At 42.1% G+C, this 20,570-nt stretch overlaps 1 protein-coding gene across 1 annotated transcript in view; it reads left to right on the plus strand.

The window, feature by feature from the left end:
- The window catches only part of TANC1 (tetratricopeptide repeat, ankyrin repeat and coiled-coil containing 1), a 220,805-nt gene that overhangs the window by 100,303 nt on the left and 99,932 nt on the right, over positions 1-20,570 (plus strand). The window contains exon 4 of the mRNA XM_090280133.1: positions 1,712-1,909. Within this exon, the coding sequence (XP_090136259.1) occupies positions 1,712-1,909 (198 nt within the window). The remainder of the gene's footprint in view (positions 1-1,711; positions 1,910-20,570) is intronic.

Consider the following 20,570-nt stretch of genomic DNA (forward strand, 5'->3'; position numbering starts at 1 on the left):
CCTGGGAATTGGAGGTAGTGGCGTCTCACAGTGCAGCCTCGGGAAGCTGGGCGGAGGGTTGTAGGAGGACCAGAGTGGGGACATTGCTATTCACATGGACTTAGGAGGTAAGGAGCTCTCATAACTCCCGCCTGCTTCCTTCTGTCAGGGACAGACTAGTATTTGTTTTGGGCGTTTGCATGAATGTTCTTATTTTTGAAAATTCCTGGTGATACTTGTTTTTTTCTTCAAGTATCAGTCATTTCGGCACTTAGGGATAAATCTTGAGTTTCCAAGTTTATTAAAACCCTTTCAAGCATAGCCGGCCCAGGTGAGGCTGAAGTTACCTTACTGATGTTGCCAACTCACCCATTCTGGTACCGTGGCTTTTCTGTCCACAGCTCTGGTGGTTTTGAGTTGCCTTTGAAAGTCTGGCATGAGCTTGTTTGCCTCCTCTAAACACCACCCCGTCCAGGTCTAGTGGGGTGACTCTCTACTTCACCATCCCTCATCATAACACTAAAAGCGAGCACAAGGATGCAACTGGAGCTGGATGGCTTTGTCCCATCCCCTTTGGACCTTGTTCACAAAGATCTGCAGAAAGCGAGTTCCTGCCTGGCTAGACAGCCTTCCATTCAAACGCAGGCCTTGAGTTTTTGGAGCCTAGAAGTCATGGTAAGGATTACTTGGACAGTGTTTGTCAGACTAGTTTGCTTGTGGAAAACTGTCTAAAGCTTTCCAGTTCTGCTGTACACTATTTAAAGCTTGAAGATGTTTTAAATCATCAGATAATGATTTACCTCCTCTTCTTGCATTTCCTCAGCTGCCTCTTAGTGTGGGGCGGGAAGGGGGTGGTGGGTCTGAGAGGAACAGCTGGAGGGGGGCCTGTGATCTGAGTATTTGAGAATTAAATTGGCTGTGTTTGTTGTTGTTGTTTTGTTTATTGTTTTTGGTTTTCCAGTGAGGCTCGTCCTAGCCTCCCTTCCATGTATGCTTTCTTCACTGTAATTGCATCCTTTATATTTTTTTCTTTGAATTTGTTTACTCTAGAATGTTTGATTTCGTAATTGTAAGCGTGTTTGTTTTAAGTTCATTTAGGGTCTGAATGCCAAGAAGAACCTGCTTAATACGTGAACCGTGGTTCCAGTCTCATGACTAAGAGCTTGGGCTTGTTGAGTTATAGGATGGTCTACCTTGTGCATGGGAAGTGTGAAGTGCAGCAGATGAGAGGAGGTGTAAGGGGCTGGGCTGGGAAGGAAGGTTTAAGTAGGCTAGACCCTCTCTTGGTGATTTCTATTGGAGACAAGTGGCGGGAGGCTGGAGAGTTGTGGAATGAATCTTGGTGTTTGAATCTATTCTACTGATGACCTGTGTAAGGTCAGTAACCTCCTCTTTAGGCTGAAATCAAAGCTTCTTGTGGGCCATTCGTACTTGATCTTGGTCTAATCTCTGATCAGTGGCTTTCTGGACCCATTGTTATGAATGAAACCAGACGGTTGGTATGGTGTCAAAAGGTTATGAGGCAGTTTATTGATGCTTGAGTGGTGCAACTTGAATTTTCCCTCACAGGGTCAAAAGTCATAAGAGTGGTAGAGAAAAAAAGTTATTAAAAAATCCATCACACACATATGATATATGGGAATTTACAATCTAAGAATGTAGTTCTTAGGAATTCAATTTGCTTCTACTTACAATGGATGGTCTAACCTAAGGTTTGCTTTCTCCACTCCAGGAAGTGAATTTGGTCCAGACACTTCTCCAGTCCTGCGCCCTGGCCCTGGTGGCGACTTTTCTGTGAGCAGTCTTCCTGTAGCAGACGACACCTACAGGCTGAGCTTGGCCAAAGGTGTCTCCATGTCTCTGCCTGCATCACCTCTGCTGCCTCGACAGTCTCACCCAGTGCAATCAAGAGCAAACAAAAAATCCCCAGGTAAACAAGCAACAAAGCAACACCCAAACCAGTTGTCTTGGTTGTAGATGTAGGAATACATATATTGAAATTAAGCAAAACTAGGGCCTATAAGAAATCTGGGAGCAGGTTTTATCTTTGTTATACTAACTTTGAAAGAAGGAAGTTTTTTAAAAATTATGATTTGAATAGATTCATTTACTTAGTTCAACCTGGATATGAAGTATATTGATGACTCCGGCTAGACTTACAAAGATTCAAGATCTTGTTATCAATATCAGTATTAATGTTCACCATCAATTTTGTTGTTCTCTTGCTCATGAATTAGGGAACACTTTGATCTAAACACATTGTGGTGCATTTAAAGGTTTTGCATTTTGGCAAGTGTGATCTGATAAGTTATTGCTACCAGCTGTTATATACTGATGTATTTTCCTTGATTACATCATCCAGCATTTGAACAGCTATAAAATTTAATTGTGAAAATTCAGACTTGTGAAGTGTTGAAGGAAAGGGACTGACGGATTGTTTAAAATATTTTTCACTTTCTTCATACTTACCAAGTTTTTATACTTAACATTACCAATAAAAACCCAACATTACTTAGCTTGGAGAGGTTATGAATCAGATGTGAGGACAGCCTTTCCAAAATGCTCATACCTGGAGTCACAGAAGTTCTTTGATCTTCTTTTAGGTTTGTTGAGCATTTGTTTACTGAGGGTGGGACAATTTGGGGCCTTATTGATTATATGACCAGTGCAGATTTTTCTCATTTACATGTAAAAGTGTTTGGAATCAGTCTAAAATGTGTCTTGGGAGGGTAAAATTGATATCTGTTTTTCTGGTTTCCTAAATATTTGTATTTCTTATTGTCATAGCCATTACTTCTGAATCACATAGTGGATATTTGCAGTGTGTGGGGAGGTAAAATTAAAGAGGACAACTCTTAAGGCTTTCTTTGAATGTTAGAAATGGTACTCTGAATTGGTGACTGTCCAAAGTATTTTATTGTTCTAGAACTTTCTTATTTTGCACAACATTGTTTACAATTTAGTCATTAGCTGGAACTTGGAAACCTTTTTGGTATGAAGTGATTTCCTGTGCCAAGGAATTTGACCTGTTTATCAGTATTTGGGGAAATTCCTGGAACGTCCTTTCTTCCTTCTCTGCCCTCCCCCTCCCGTTGTATCTCTTGTCAGCTTTCTTGTTTGAAGTCCTAGTTTCCACACCGCCTTTCTTTCTGGCTACCCCATTGGAATTACTCCCTTTCTATAAATTGTGCACAGCATTTTACTTTTTCTTTTATCAGCCACATCATTTGTCCTTTTTTCTTGAATTAGTGTGCTTGTGTGCTTCCCATGTCTGAGGATAGGCACTGTGTCTTCTCTAAGTGTACCTCATATGTATAAATAGTAGAGAGAATTCCGAACCGATCTGGACTCTTATGGGACCTCAGTGGAGGGCAATGCCAAGTGCAGAGATTTGAGTGTTAGGACAGTTTTCTCTACTACAGTCTGTTCTACTGCAGGTGACTTGTGCTTGACTTAGGACAAGCACACACTGGAGAGACTAGGGAATACTGCATTTCAGGTATAATTTCATTATTAATAACGACTTCAATGTTTGTTTTAGTTGGACGTTAATAATCTTTTTAAAAGACTGATTTTAGAGAGTGGAAGGGAGAGAGAGAGAAAGAGTAACATTGAGTTGTTGTTCCACCTACTTATGCATTCACTGGTTGATTCTTATATGTTCCCTGACCAGGGAATGGAGCCTGCAACCTTGGCATATCGGGACGATGCTCTAACCCACTGAGCTACCTGGCCAGGGAGGGCCCTGTTGAGCATTTTGAGAGGGCAAATGTATGTGTTTTTTTCCAGCTTTATTGAGACACAGTCGACACATGTGTACACAATTTTATATATGCATGCATTGGAAAATGATGACAGGTTAGTTAAAACATCCATCATCTAACATAGTTACAATTTATTTATTTGTTTACTTAGTGGCATTTCCGTGGCATGCTAGGTAGCACTGAGTGGCATGACAAGCCCGGGAAGTGCAGCAGTCCAGGTGGGTCTCAGAGGCTGCAGGCTCTGACAGGCCTTCTTCCTGTGTCCTGACCAAATTGTATATCTTCGGTTTTGAGAATATATCCTAGAGTTTTGTTTTCCTGATAGGAACAAAATTGACTTTTGCTAAATTCTTTGCAAGTCGTTATGAATAGAAGGAAGTAGTTCTGTAACATTCGATCTTTTAATGGATTGAAGAAAATATTCTCCATAGTAGATGTTTTTGGCCCAAATGGTAATTAAATACACTAAGCAGATCCTTCTCTAGCGGGGCAGTGCTTGTGTTGTGTCCAAATTTGTGCAGCAGATTAGCATCTCAGTGGTACTTTGGCTTTATTATCTTCATAATTTTACAGTTAAGGGCAGAGACATGTGCTTAAAAATGGCAGTGACTCAGAATACATCAGACAAATAAATAGCATTTTCCCCCCAGTGCCTAACACACAAAGGTTTCTGTTTAAGCCATATTGTTGGAAAACTATCTAGAGCCCTAATGTTCTACATGCCTGCCTGCAAAACAGCTGACATGCAGTCGTGAACATACTCTGGATTTAAAAATAGGCATCTATTTAAAAAGGTAGCACTGATGCTGCTAACGGTATGGTAGATGCAGTGTGCTGTGCACACAGTGCCCATGGGAATGGAATCGTCCCCTCTGCTCCCTGCACCCCAGTGGGATCTTGTCAATTTTCAGACCCAGCTCTAAAATTACCTTGATGATTTTTGTTCTCATTTTTCAGACAAGACCCCTTTCTCTCTCTTTTAAGAAGGTGCTTTAAAAAAAGAACAAATCCAAACCTGTTTTACTTGTTTTGATAGAAACTCTTTACTAATTGATGCTAATAAACTGTCAAGGACCAACACTATTATTCTAGGAAAGGTCAAATACTATAAAACCTTGTAACAGGCACTCATACAGCCTGTGTTAATGAAAGTTTGTGTACTGATGCAGTTGCTGATTAGCTCTCAGGTCATGGGAACTCTGGGCCAGAAACAATTTCATTCACCTCGCGACACTGTAACCCTGCATTTTATGTGATTGAGCTTTTTACATTCTACTTATATTACTAATTATTATTTTTACTCACTCTCCTACTACCTTGCTCCATTTGTTTATATGTACTTTTTACTGGTAGTCAAAAGATGCAGTTTTCTGAGTATTTCGGATTTTTTTTTTCTAAATGGAAAATCCATATTCTGGTAATGAAAACAAGGACCAGTATCCATTAAAGTAATTCTGTGGCTAGTGCAAGTCTTTTTGGATTAAGAATTCATTAATATTTGTAATGTATCCTTTTGTCTTCCAGAGAAGAGCAAAGCCCATTTCCTGTGGTTTATTTATTAGTAATGTCATTAGTTACTTTATATTTGGATTACATTTCCCAGGTCACTTTAGGCCCATTATGAAACAATCAAAAGGTACTGCACTCATGAGAAGCAACCTTTTAAAATACTGAGATGGCTAGGACAGCAGATGGTAACAAGTAGGTGATACTGCTCTTCATGTCCTGGTTTGCGTGGGGTGACTGGGTCCTGCTGGCTGTTTGCACCTTTGCTGCTTCCAGTTTCAGGTCTGTGTCCTTTGACAGAGCTGATGCAGCAGTTTTGAAACCCCCTCTGGCTGGCTGTTTCTTTAAGGAAAAAACCTCAAAGCTGACAGGCTGTCAAGTGGAAGTCATCCTGCCCTTTGATCCTTAATGTCGGCCAGGGCTGCCCTCTCTCACCCCTCAAGACTGTTTGTTGTAGAAAATTGGAAGTCCCTGCATCGAGACAGACCTACTCTTAGCATTTTGATTTTTCTAGTTTTTTTAAAAAATCTACTCCACCTAAACCTGAGACCACATGTGCTCTGCCTTTTTCCACTTAAAATTATATCTTGAGTGATTTCCAGTTTGCCTGAAGAATTTGATATTCAATGTCCATTTTTTCAATGTTCCATAATTGATTTTTAACTAATTTCCAGTTTTGGAGATTTATTTTTTTAGGTTTTTTATTTTTTCATTGATTTTAGGGAAAGAGTGAGAGAAAAAAAAACACTGATTTGTTGTTTCACTTATTTATTATGTATTCATTGATTTGATTCTTATATGTGCCCTGATTGGAGAGTGAACTTGCAACCTTGTGGTATAAGGATGATGCTCCAACCAACTGAGCTATACTGGTCCAGGGCATAAATAATAATAATAATAATAATAATAATAATAATAATTATATGTATTTTTTGTAGCATGAGCTAAGATGTTTTGTTTTGGGTTTGTTTTGCTATTAAATGCCTATTTTTAATTTTTAATTATAGTGAAATACACCTAAAGTTTACCATCAGTTCAGTGGTGTTAAGTACATTCACATTGTTGTGCAACCAGTCGCCAGAACTTTGATGTGAATATTTTTGTCCAGTAATTTTTAATGCACAGCTGGTATCTCAAGAGTGTCAGTTTCCCAGAAGTGGAATTATTGCACTAAGATGACTGCAGTTTTAAGGATTCTACATACATACTGTCCAGTCATTTTCCAGAAAAGCTGTATTGATTGCTTCTTTTTGAAGTTAACTTTTTCAGAGAATAGTTTTAAATAAATGGTGCTGGTATGTGCTTTGTCAGGCCGAGAGTGGACAACTAAGAATTAGGAAGAGGAGGCTGAGAGAAGTTATTCTGTGACCTTCCTCTTTTGAGCTTCTCTTCTGTCTATACTTCTCAGACAATTTCCATTTTCCTTCTTCCCACAATACTGTCAGGGGAAATATCAGAGCTGAGTCAGATCAAGTTCATGGTCAGAACAACTCTCAGCTTCCAGTTTTAGCTACAACCCCACAGTCCCTATTTTCTTGTGAGGATCATCATGGAGGATCATAGACAAGTTAGGGTTGGCAAGGCCTCTAGAGTAGGGGTCCCCAATGCCTGGACCATGGACCGGTACCTGTCTATGGCCTGTTAGGAACCAGGCCATGAGAGAAGCTCGCCTGAGCTCTGTCTCCCCTCTCCCCGCGTCCCCCCATGCTGTGGGAAAATTGTCTTCCATGAAACCGGTCCCTGGTGCCAAAAAGTTCGGGAACCGCTGCTCTATCCAGTCATGCCTCGTTGCAGGTGAGGAACCAAAGATTGCTCATCTTTACAGAACTTGCCCTTATGTACAAGCTTGGCCTCAGCCCAGGCCCCTCCCTCTGACTCCAGCACATTCTCCTATGTCAGTCTGCATTGTTCTGTCTGTTGACACATGAGCTGTTAATGACATGGCTTTGTATTCTTCTTGTGTGTACATGGGAGGTCATGGGCTTAAGGTTGTGCACACGTACATCTGTGAGGCTCGTTCTTGGGGAATTGGGGAATAGAACAGGAAATGCACAGCCCCACCGAGCTAGTTCTGGGCTCTGCTTTCACCTCTGTGGGCAGGGCCACCACCAGGGATCTGACCTTCAGCAAGGACAGTTACTCCTGCTGTGGTGAACAGGACAACGTTCTTTGTTTTCTCCTGGAGACATGATATATGGTAGCCTCCTCCTTCTATGTGCATTCACACATAGAACCCTGTGCGTGCATTTACTCCACTGGAAACAAGGACCTTTGAGTGCCATTCATTCCCCTGCCCCTGAGCCCTGGTTCACCCATATACAATTTGGCTATTCCTTGATACTACCTCAGAATTTTAAAGAATACTGATGCCTGGGTTAGACCTTTGGGGATTCGGATTTAATGTATATGCAGTATGGCCTGGGCACTGAGATTTTTTTTAAAGCTTCCCAGGTGATTCTAACATGTAGCCAAACTTAAGAGCCACTGATACATAATGAGATGATCTCATTGTTCCTTTTCAGTGAAGGTAAATACATAGGTATTTATTTTTATTTTCTAAATTTTAGAAATTGTATTTGGGGAGAAAAATATATTACAAAAATGTACAGAATGAAGGTACAGTACCCCAGGAAACAACTACTTTTGACACTTGGTTGAACGTCTTTCCTGCCTTGTTTCTGTAGCACAGAAACACAGTGATGTATTTGCTAGTTCTCCCAAGCACTGGACAAGTAGGAGGTCCCCAGTTTTCCACTAAGTAAAGAACAGCAGAAGAACATTCTTGAATATTAATATTTAAAGGCATCTCTGACATTTTCATTGAATGGTCTGTAAAAGTGGGATTACTAGGTGAAAACTTATTAATGTTGAGAATGAATTTTTATATACTTAGTGGTCATTTGTACTTTTTTCTATGGGGAATTTTTTATAATAGTCCTCTGTTCTGCTGGAGCAATATGTGTTTCTTACTGAATGATCACAGCTTTCTTGTTTGTTTTAAGGCCATCAGTCATGTAGGTTATTAAAAATTTTTTCCTAGTTCATCATTTTCCACTTAATTAGGTTTATTGTGTTTTATGACTCACAGAAGTTTTCTGTTTTCTCAATTTTAATTCAAATATTTTTTCATTGTGATTTATCCCATTGCATTTTTTAGAAACAGCTTTATTGAGGTATTTTACATACCATATAATCCATTCATTTAAAGTTTACAGTTCAATTTTTTTTTTTTTTTAAGCATTTTTACAGGGTCGTGCAACCATTGTCACAATCTAATTTTAGAACATTCTTATCTCCCTCAAAAAAACTTATTAGCGCTCACTCTGCATTCCTTTCTACCCCTCCCCTTAATTAACACCCCCCCCTCCCCCCAGCCTTTAGCGACCACTAATTTGCTTTCTATCTCCACAGTTGGCCTATTCTGGCCATTTCATATAAACAGAATCATATAGTATGTAGTCTTTTGTGACTGGCTTCTTGCATGTAACAATGTCTTCTAGATTCATCCATGTTGTAGCATGTGTCACTATGTATTTCATTCCATTTTATTACCACGTAATTTATTCTGTGTTCATGCCACACTTTTAAACTCCGTTTTTCAGCTTATAGACATATGGGTTGTTTCCACTTTTGTCTATTATGAATAATGCTGCTATGAACATTTGGGTGTATATCGTTTTTGTGTGGATGTATCTATTCATTCTTTCTTGGGTAGTACCTAGCAGTGGGATTGCCAGGTCATATGGTAACTGTTTAACCTATTGAAGTACTTCCAAATTGTTTTACAGAGTAATGGCATCATTTTGTATTCCCACCAGCAGAGTATGAAGTTTTCAATATCTCCACACCCTTGCATTTATTATGGTCTGTCTTTTTTATTATAGCCATTCTAGTGCACGTGAACTGGTATCTCATTGTAGCTTTATTATTAAGATGTAAGAATTCCGGTTATATTCTAGATACAAATTAGGCAGCATGCAAATGTTTTCTTCCATTCTGTGGGTTTTCTTTTTCATATTCTTGATACTATTGTTTCAAGCACAAACTTTATTTTGATGTAGTCCAATTTATTTATTATTTTGTTGCTGCCCTTTGATGTATCTTAGAAGCCATTGCCTAATCCAGGGTCACAAAGACTTAAATCTTGGTTTTCTCCTAAGAGTTTTATAGTTCTAACTCTTACATTTAAGTCTGTAATCCCTTCTGTAGGTTAACTTTTTGTGTGTATGGTGTGAGGTTGGAGCCAACTTCATTCTTTCATGTGTGGACATCCAGTTGTCCCAGCAGCATTTATTGAAAAGATAATTCTTTTCCCACTGAATGGTCTTTGATTGACCAAGTCATTGCTGTGCCCTAAACCAGCCCTGTTGTTGCACGTATTCCTTTGCTTCTTCCCTTCCGTATGCCCTAGGTCAGAACTTGCCCTGTCAGAGTTGGCCTCAGGCCTGGCTCGTATCTCTGCTTCATCCAGCCTTCCTTGATGTCTGTCCTTGACCCTCTGTGAGAAATAACTTCTTACTCCAAACATCTGTAGCTCTGCATCCCCTCTCTGCCCTGGCATTCTGTGAGCTCCTTGTCTTTGTTTGAGCCTTGTCTTTGTTTGGGTCTTGTTTTTGTTTCCCCCTTGGAAGCCTGGAACACAGGCTCCAATCACTTCCTTCAGTTACCCCTGGGAGGCCCATAGATATGTACCTGTTGAAATGAGTAGGATTTTAGTTGTTGGCATTCATCAGCTCCATGTGATTGACTGAAAATACTAATGGACACAGCAATTTAAATGTGACGCCACCTTATAAAGCTAGGAGCACACCTTCCCCTCATCTGGAGAGAGCTGATGCTCTAATGAAGGGCCTACCCCTCTCTCAGGGCATTGCTCTTGCAGGAAGAGCGCAAAGCGGAGTATGTTTGAAACCCGGTTTGCCAGCAGCCCCCTCAGCCCTGTGTTTCTACGCTGCTGTCACTCTGCTTGTTCAGGCTACGGGCGCTCTTTGGCTGCACGCTCCCCGCCACCGCCACCGTGGTTAATGATGACTGGAGGTTGTATCCAGTCACACCTTAGAGCAGTGTCAGCGGCCCCTGTGGTGGTGTCAGGTGGCGCAGGAACAAACCCAGTCCCATGCTGAGGAATGAGTGTTTTTATCTCAAGAAAATCGATGGGGACAGGGGCAGTGGAGGTGGGAATCTTCGCTCGGAGCCTTTCTGATTTCCAGAGAAGCAGAAGCCCACGGTGGCTGTTTCTATCAGTATCTGACATTAATGAACATTAGTGTTGAGCAGAAATAGACGGAAGAGTGACGTTCCAGCTTGAATCCTCCAGTTTGTTGTGAAGTGAGAGCGTGCCTGTCAGCAGGCGTGGCTGGCGGGTTCCAGGCAGAGGGGCAGGGGTGCATGCGCAACACCCGGAGTGGGGAGCTGAGGGGAGCACAGAATGCTGACCTCCAGAAGAGAGGCCAGTGAGAACCAGAGTGCTTACAAAGGGAAAATGGGACCATTGGGAAAATCTTCATTATTAGGGTCCAGAACATTGACACCGGTAAGCTGTGCCTCTGGGGGCTTATGTACAGTGTTCCGCATGGAACCCTTTCTCTGCACAGGGGTTCTGAGAAATATGATGGAGGAAACTCTTCGAAGGAGGTGTGGCTTTCCTGTCACTTCCAGTACCAACAAAGTCCTCGTTTATTGGTCAAAGGTCCTAACTGACAGATAATGAGTTCACTTTTTAGAAAAAAAGTAGATTTTATGTTTCAGAAAAATTTTAGGTTCACAGCAAAATGGAGTGAAAGGTACAGAGATTTCCCATATACCCTCAGCCCGCACACATGCATAGCCTCCCCCATTATCAACATCCCCCACCAGAGTGGTACCTTCATTAGGTCAGTGCACCTACATCGACATATTATCACCTAAACTGTCCATAGTTCACCTTAGGGTTCATATTTATGTTGAGCATTCTGTTGTGAGTTTGGACAAAGGTATAATGGCATGTGCCCTTCAGTATGGTATCACCCAGTGAATATTTTCACAGCTCTGAAAATCCTCTATATTTCCCTGGTTATCCCTCTCTCTCCACCCCAACCCCAAGCCCTGGCAATCAGTGATATTTTTACTGTTTTCACAGTTTTGCCTTATCCAGAATATTGCATAATTGGAGTCATACAATATATATCCTTTTCACATTGGTTTCTTTCACTTAGTGACAGGCATTAAAAGTTCCTCCATGTCTTTTCAGGGCTTGTTAGCTCATTTCTTTTTAGCACTGGATAATATTTCAATTGTCTGAATGTACGATAGTATTTATTTGTTGACCTATTGAAGGGCCATCTTAATTGCTTCCAAGTTCTGGCAGTTTTGAATAAAGCTGCTATAAATACCTGGTGCAGGTCTGTGTGGACATACATTTTTAGTGCCCTTGGGTAAATACCAAGGAGCACAATTGCTGGCATGTGTGTAAGAGTAAGTTTAGTTTTGTAAGAAGCTGCCAAACTCTCTTGTGAAGGGGCTGTGCGGTTTTGCATTTCCAGCAGTAGTGAGTGAGAATTCATGTCGCTCCACATCCTCACCAGTGCCTGGTGCTTTCGGTGTTGGATTTAGGCCATTCTAATAGGTGTTCCCTCTTCTGGGAGGTGGGGCTTGTAATAGTGCTTCTCTTACAGGACAAGTGAGATTTAAATGAAGTGTAGAATATAAAGCACAGGGCCTGATCCTGTGGTGGTTGCTCTTCCGGGGTAACCTTCTGCCTTGGAGCCCATCTTTGGCTTCCTTCATCTGCCTCAGTGGCCAAGAGGGGATTCCCATGGTCTCCATCTCCTCAGCTGTTTATCCTCAGCCAGATACCCTCCAGTGGGGTCTCGCCCTCCGATCTGGTTATTTTCTGGCAAGCATATGTCTTCTGGATGTGCAGCAGGCTTTGTTCCCTGTGACTAGGACAGAGAACAGCATTAACTCTGAGTCTGGGTTTGACTGACGTCTGGGTTTGAATTCCAGCTCTGTATCAAGTACTCATGCTACTCATCTTCTTTTGGTTTGCACGTGATTTGAGATTAAAATTTTGTAGCTATAAAATTGCCCCGTGAGAGATGGCAGCTCTTAGAAACTTGTGATGCAAGTGCAAAAAGTTAAGAAAGCAGTAGTTCTTAGCAGAAAAAATAAATGTAGGTGAAGTAAAGAGGTAGGATACTCGGTGGTACCTTGCCTCAATCTGTGAGGCTCCCATCAGCTGTCTGTGGACGCGAGAGACAGTGATTCATGAAGTTGATGGAGAGGAAGTGTTCCAAAATAGGTCCAAATGTGCTCACCAGGCGCTGAGAGCAAAACTCCAGTGGACGTTGAGCGGTTACTTATTGCCTGAAACCATGCGTGAGAGCACAGTTTCAGAGTTGTCCCTTCCTCAGGTCAGTGATAAAGTCAGAGGAAAGGCAGACACCTTTGGGTCATGTTACCCTTGAACACCCCGTACATTGCCCATAAATGCCATATGCAGACACACTGTCTCCGGGTGGCACAGCTGTTTTTCCTCTGCCATTAACCCAAGATTGCTTGTGCTTAGGTCTGCATTGCACCAGAAATACCTAACTTAGACACCAGCATCCCATTATGTGAGGGGCAAGTGGGGGCTGAGACTGGCGAGGGAGCAACAGGCATCCTCCAGAATTGCTCCCACCTCGTGGAGCACATGTAGTTGAAATCAATTTGAGTGTCCAGGTTATGACTCCACTGTAACCCTGGACAGATGTGTCATTTGAGAATGCAGAACTATAGACACTCTGTCTTGGGCATTTTGATGTTTCACAAGGACTCTGGATGGTGAGGGTCTTCAGTAATCAAAAGGAAATATGTGCCTGTTGAACATACCGTAGAGCCTAGTGTTAATATTTGATTTGGAAATATTTGATATGGAAATTAGAGATACTGGACTGAGGCCTATAGGCCCTTGTATCAATCAGAAAATGATTGGGGACTCCAAGCTCTTTAGCAGAGATTCAATAGAGATAGCTTTTATTGAAAATAGTTCAGTTTTACAAAATAATTTGCACTTTTTTAGTTATATAGTTCCTATTAGAGCCAGATGTGTGTACTCTAATAGTTGGATGAATGTATATCGTCGTCGGCAGCCGTCCGTCTCGAGAGACGATGGTGTAGCTTCTTAAGAGTCTATCTGCACCGCCGAGAATGGCTGTGCAGTCTGACTCGGGAGTGACATGGTATCTGTCTCCTCCCGTGTTGAATCGACATCTTGCGATGACGCTGAAGCTACAGAGCCTGGGCAGGGTGATATGGAGGGTCTGCTGTTGCCCATGCAACAGACCCCCCCCCTCTTCGCAGCTGAAGGGTCCAAGGGAAAGACGGAGTCGATACAGCTTGGGTTCAGGTGCGCCGCAGGAGTTGCCGGTGTTGACTACAACGTCAAACCGCCTTAGGGACTCCGGCTCCGGATTTTCTGTCGGGGTTTACTCCCTTAGCCTTTCCCCTGAAGAGGTATGCCGCAAGGCAGCGGAGGTTTTTTGGAGTCAGAGTTTTCCTTCTCTGATGTACCCTGACTGGAAGATCGAACCAGCGACACTTAGCTCGCAGGCCGACGCTCAATCCACTGAGCTAAACCAGCCAGGGCTAATGAATGTATATATGCACTCATATATGTGCGTTAAAATTTGGATATATATTGAAAAGATTTCCAGAGCTTTTTTTAAAGTTTTTTTTTTAGAAATTGTGAGGTTTAAGCAGACCTTCTCTGTATTAGGTAATCTTGAACTCTCTTCCCTCTCTGCCTTTTACACGGAGAAATTCTACCTGTGGCCCCAAAAGATACACAGACTTGGGTTCAAATCCTCAGTCCTTATTCTTAGTAGCTCTGTGTCCTTGGAAGTGACTTGACCTCTCTGATTCTTGCTTTCCTCATCTGAACATGAGAATAAGTGATCTACCATTTAGGTCTTGGAGAGGATGGAGGGACTGTTCGTAAAGGACCTGGCTCCTTAAAACACACCCGAGAGAAGCTGCTGCATCCCTTGACTCGTGAGGTCAGGCACTTTGCCCCTCTTCCCCTTTGTTGGCTTCTCTCATACTTCATCCTTTTTTATTGAATTTATTGGGGTGACATTTGTTAATAAAATTACAGCAGTTTCAAGTGTATACTTCTATAATACATCATCTGTATATTGTATTGTGTGTTCACCACTCCAAGTCACGTCTCCTTCCATCACCATTTATCCCATTACTTTCTTCTACCTACCCCAACCCCCCCGCTTCCCTCTGGTAATCACCATACTGTTGTCTGTGTCTATGAGTTTGTTTGTTTTGAAACTGGAAAAGCCGATGTCGTGCTGCCTGTCATCTCCCAGACCCAGTAAGCAGAGGCAGGGATTGAATCTTTTTGGGAGCTTTATTCAGATGGTTGGCGATCTGAGAAAGCAGCAGGTTTGTATCCTAACACACTGTCTTAAATTCCATTATAAATGGACCCTTTTGATAAGGGGAAGAAAGATGTAGGTAAGGGGTTTGGAATTCAGGGGACAAAGTTAATTGGATAAAAGCTGCAGCATTCTTTCATCTGTGTCCTGGGCAGTGAGTGGTCCTTGTGTCCTGGGCATGGTCCTCTCTCCCCCTGGAGCACAATGGCTCAGATACCACCTTGATTGCTTGCAGTCCTCCTGGGGCACAAAAGTGGAACTGCTTATGGTCTCCTGAAGTCAAGGTGGGCCATACTCCAGTTCCTGAAACAATACTAAGCTTAATAAGCTTATTAGCTGTTACCTGAAACTGAAATTTTGCAACATCTGAGTCCCCCATCAGGTTTTTTTTTTTTTTTTTTTGCTTAATCCTTTCACCTTTTTCATGCAGTCCCCAACCCCCGCCCCTCTGACAACTGTCAGTCTTTTCTTTGTATTGGGGAGTCTGTTTGTTTCTATTTTGTTTGTTAGTTCAGTTTGTTCATTAGAATCCACAGATGAGTGAAATCACATGGTACTTGTCTTTCTGTGACTGGCTTGTTTCACTCAGCATAATGCTCTCCAGGTCCATCCATCCTGTTGCAGAGGGTAAGGTTTCCTTGATCCTCTTTTGACTTCAGTGCCTTGAAAGTCTAATTGTTGGTACTTGTATTTGGATTAGGAAACTGTTCAAGCTGAATTGTTAATAATGAGATTAGTGTTCCTAAATTCTGGGCATGGTTTTGTGGACTAGCTGACCCATTCACAGCTTCTGTGGAAGCGCCCTGTTTGCAATTTCCTTGGTTTTCATTTCCTGTACTGTGTGTTGCTCTGGCCAAATGTCTTGTTTATTTATTCTTGGTCCTATTGTAGGTCTTACCGAAAGTGATAAAGTTCAACCAGTGAGAAACACAAGTCACTGAGTTTTGGAGAAATGTGAGAAGCAATTCTCCAGGAAGCAAAAGATACCAAAGATTTTGGGGGTGAGAGCAGGGGAACCCTTGAGGAACTGTGTGTTGTCTTGAGGTAATGGTTGGTTCTGTCTGGCTGAGAAAGATGCCTCTGAATGGTCCCCTGAGCCCTCTCATGTCAAGAAGAAATGATGCCAGTTAGCCAGGTCAGCAGTTTCTGAGGAATTGCTATTGACTTAACATTAGCTTTTACTGTATATTTTTCCTAAGTTTGTGGTGTTTTAATAAACAATCAAAGAATTATAGGTCCTTTTAAGGCAGGAAAAAGTCTTACTGTAGCTTGATATCCATGAAGCACCTTGACTTACTCTTAGTGTGTTACACGTAAATTTCTTCATGATACACAGGAATAAAATAAAGACTGTTGAGCCTAACATGTTTTCCCTGAAGTGAGAAAGAAACATCATATTTTTATTTGCATTTTGACTCCCTTTCATTATTTTTGTGGCTTACTTTCCCTGTTTCTTCTTTCCAAAGTTGAAATTCTTAGTTTGTGTGCCCTTTGGCCTTTACAAATGGACTAGTGCTCTCCTGAGCACTCCCCCACCCTGCCCCCCAGCTCTCCTGGACTTGTTGGCAGCTAAGTTGGCAAGAGATTTTTCCAGGACCCCTTTCATCATAAAAGGATACTGTGTAGGTGGATGTGAGCTTTTTTTGGATGGTAATCTTTATTTTTCTGAATGAACTCTGAGGCACTCCGAGTTACCTCAGTCCTTTTTCACTGAGGATCCAGAAACAATTGCTTTTTGCAGGTTTTTTGAGCATCAGCTGTGTGTTAGACACTGCGTTAGAGATGAGGTAGAGATAATGGTGGATAAATACTTGACCCTAAGCTATGGGGACCTCTTGGTTAGTGAGACAGATGATGATAGTTGATAGTTAAGATATTGTGGTGTCTACATGGTTGTAGTATCACAGACAAGAGCAAGACTGTCTTTGGGGGAGTTGATACGGTTCCAGTAGAATGTGATATTGGAGGGGATTCTTAAAGTTTGAGTTACATGGCAAATGGGTGCTTCCAGGCATGGGGTTGGGTTGGGCAGGAAGACTGTCCCAGAGGGAAAGAACAGCCCACACGAAGTGTGGAGGGTGTGCAGGCATGTGAGCAAGTGGCCCGCAGCAGCGGGAGCTCACAAGGTTGGTGGGGCAGGTAGCATGAGAGACAAGGATGGAAATACAGTGTGAGCAAGGAAGGGTTTTATTTTTTTGACAGAGGTGTTGTTTGACCATTTTTTAGGCAGAGGGATGAAATAAATAGATGTAAATTTTAACATAGTAATTATTTCAGACAGGCCATCTTGGAGTTGAGGAGACTGGTAGGGATTCTTGTGTAATGATTCACATGAAGTAAAGTTGCTTAAACCTCTGCAGTGACAAAGGAGAGAATAGAGAGAGGTGGAGAGAGTTTTGAGAAAGTTTTAGGAAAAAAAAACCTAAAAGGTTATGGTGACCTGCTTGTATATGAAAATGAGGGAAGGAAGAGAAGTGCCAGGGCTCACTAGTTTTTTTCATCTAATGGCACACATAGGAAATAGTGGTCCAGCACATGGGGTAAGTGGACTGTCCCTTGGGGCAGTGCACTGGGCCGCCCAGCGGACCAGACAGCTGAGGGATCCACCTCTCCTCACACCTTAACTCCTTCTCTGCGCCCAGCTGGGAAGCTAGCTCGGTTTTCCGGATGGATCCAGATTCCAAAAATTGTTGTGCTAGTGGCTTTACGTTTTTTCCCTATCAGGTGCCTCCAAGGTGGTCATTGTTCTGGCATTTTAGGTAAGGACACTGAGGCTCTGAGTGATATAAAGCAGCCCTGGTTCTTGGATTCCCAGGTCGTGATGGTTCTGTCACAGGTGTAGGTGCTGGTGTAATTGACAGCACACAGAAACAGATTGGTCAGGTAGAGGCAGCAAGTTTGACTTTGAATATCTGAATGTCTTGAATCTTGAACATTCCACAAATCACTGGCCTCAAGAAAGGAAGAATTAAGACATGGCATCTGTGGCAGATGCTATGAAGGTCAAGTATGATAAAGAATGGAAAGTGTTTGTTAGCTTTTGAAAATAATGGTAATCGATGATCTTAGAGTAGAGTCAACAAACTTGCCTACCATAGGCCAAGTAGTAGAGTTTAGGTTTTGTAAGTCTGGAGGTCTGTGTTGTAACTACTCAGCTCTGCCATAGATTATACAGATCAGCTGTAGGTAATACATAAATGGGTGGTCATGACTGTGTTCTGCTTACATTTTACCTAGAAAAATGTGCAGTGGGACAAATTTGACCCCTAGTCTATAGTTTGGCAACTATAGACTTTTGCCTTAGAGAAAAGGAAAGAGGGAGTGGAAACGTAGTATTTATTCAGTGCTTACCACATAGTAGACACTTAAGAAAGTTTTTTAACCCTGAGGTATAAGTACCGGCCCCACTTAAGTTGGAGAAACCCAAGAGTTTAGATGACTTGCCTGAAGGTTAGTTACACAGCTAGTTAATGACTGGCTGAGATTTGAACTTCAGTCTGTCTAATTCCAAAGCACCTGTCATTTCCACTTCATTTCATTGCCACCCAGAATGGCAGCCTTACGTCAAATCCCAAAGGTACAGGTGGCACAAAAGCCAGCAAGCTCTGCGTTCCTGCCATTGTTCTTCCCATGACCCTCTGTGAAGCTGTGTTTTCTGCTCAGCTTAGGTTGCCATAACAAAGTACTGCAGACCAAGTGGCTTAAACAACAGTTTATTTTCTACAGTTATGAGGCTAGAAGTGCATGATTGAGATGTCAGCAGATTTAGTTTCTCCCAAGGCCTGTATCCTTGGCTTGCAGAAGATCATCTTCTTGCTGTGTCCTCTCATGGTCTTTCATCCCAGTTTCTGTCTGTCTGTATGTCCAAAGTTTCTCATTTAAGGACAATACTCAGATTGAGTTAGGACCCACCCCGATGGCCTCATTTAACTTACTTACCTCTTTAAAGGCTTCATCCCCAAATACAGTCACTTTCTGAGATACTGGGAGTTTGGTCTTCAACATATGAATTTGGGGGAATGCAGTTCAGCCAGTAAGAACCACAACCTCCTTCCTCTGTAATGAATGCAGGGGACTGTCAGGAACAAAGCCTAAATTCCTCAGTACAGAAGATAAAGGGAGTCTTCTATGTGTGAAGGCATCTCTTAATTATCATTTGAGCCTAGAGTGAACTTCTTTTAAAATAAACTTTTTATTTTAGAATAGTTTTATAAGAAACCTCCAGAGATAGTTCAGAGTTCCCATAAACTGCATACCCAGTGTCCCCTGGCACATTCTCACAACTAATTAATGAATACCGATACATTATTAACTAAAGTCTATACTTCCCTCATATTTCTTTAGTTTGTACCTGATAGCCAGGACCTTACCCAGGATGCCGCATTACATTTACTTATCATGTCTCCCTAGGCTCCTCCTGGCTGAGATGGTTTCTCAGAATTCCCTTGGTTCTGATGACCTTAGCAGTTTTGAGTCATACTGTTCAGGTTGTTTGTAGGATGCCACTCTGCTGGGATTGTCTGATGTTTTTCTCATGATTAGACTGGAGTTATGTGTTTTGAAAGAGGAAGACCACAGGCTCAAAGTGCCATTCTCATCACATTGTGTTGATGGTACATACTAGCAATATGACTTACCCCACAGTTTATAACTCTGGTCACGTGACCAAGGTAGCAGTCACCAGGTATCTCTATGGTAAAGTTACTCTTTTTTTTTCCTCATGTCCCTCTCCATGCTGCGCTCTTTGGAAGGCAGTCACCATGTGTAGCCTACCATGAAGGGTGGGGAGTTATGTTCCCTTCCTTGAGAGTGGAATATTTACATAAACTATCTAGAATTTTTCTGCATGGAAGAGTCATCTCTTCTTTCCCCATTTACTTATTTATATATCTATAGATTTATGGGTAGGTGAAATGTCAGTGTTGCATTGTGAGGCAGTGGACCCCAAGGTACTCAGGTGCTTCTGCCCCACATGTTACCTTGTTTGCTCTAAGTGAGGCGCATCAGCCTTCACAGGGGCCAAATATGTTGGGATTCTGTTAGGTCCAGCCTAAAATGAGGGCAGAGAGTTGCTGCCCCAGCAGTTTAATTCTGCCATGTAGACTGTTAGCCATATGTGTTTTATCTGAAACATCAAATAAAAAGCATTTCTGGACTTCATGCTCCTAACTCTAAACAGGTGCAAAGTAAGCATTGTTGTCTCGGTGGTAAACACTTGGATTTTATCTGAGATTAGCATTGAAGCAGCGCCACCGTGTGGTCAATGGTGAAGGATCAATGTGTTCTAGGAATAATCTCTGGTATTCCATGCCTTGCCTGACCTGCGTGCAGTCTAGTAAAAAAGTACTTGAAGAAAAGAACATTGCAAGTTCTTAAAGAAAAGAGAAGCTACCTTCTGACTTTGCATTTATACATGCCTGGGTTCACATAAAAAGAAAATACTTTACAGTTAAAGTTCCCAGTATTATTCAAAATTCTTTAATAGCTGAAGTGTAAAGAGTACAACTGAGGTATTTTTCTTTGACTATAGGCAGGTTGGGGACTTAATTTATTTTTAGAGAGAGGAAGAAAGAGAGGGAGAGAATCATCATGTGTGAGGGAAACATCAATTGGTTGCCTATCAAAAGCTCCCCCCATGGGGGGGACCAAACCTGCAAACCAGGCATGTGCCCTGCCTGGGAATCAAACCCGGGGCCTTTCAGTTTCCAGGGCGTTGCCCAACTGAGCCACATTGGTCAGAGGGGGCACTTATTTTAGTAGTTTCGTTCTTCTTTGCCCAAATGTTTGTAGATGTCTTTGCATTCAGGCCTAAGATGTTTAAGCTTCTGTGGAAAGTAGCTGGGAGCCCGCCAGTGCCCAGCACGATACCTGGGAATGTGGGGCGGGCTGGGATCTGCAGCTGTGTGCCTTCCAG

The sequence above is a fragment of the Furipterus horrens genome, unplaced genomic scaffold, assembly GCF_987537825.1.
Source record: "Furipterus horrens unplaced genomic scaffold, mFurHor1.1.pri manual_scaffold_1, whole genome shotgun sequence".
NCBI lineage: Eukaryota > Metazoa > Chordata > Mammalia > Chiroptera > Furipteridae > Furipterus > Furipterus horrens.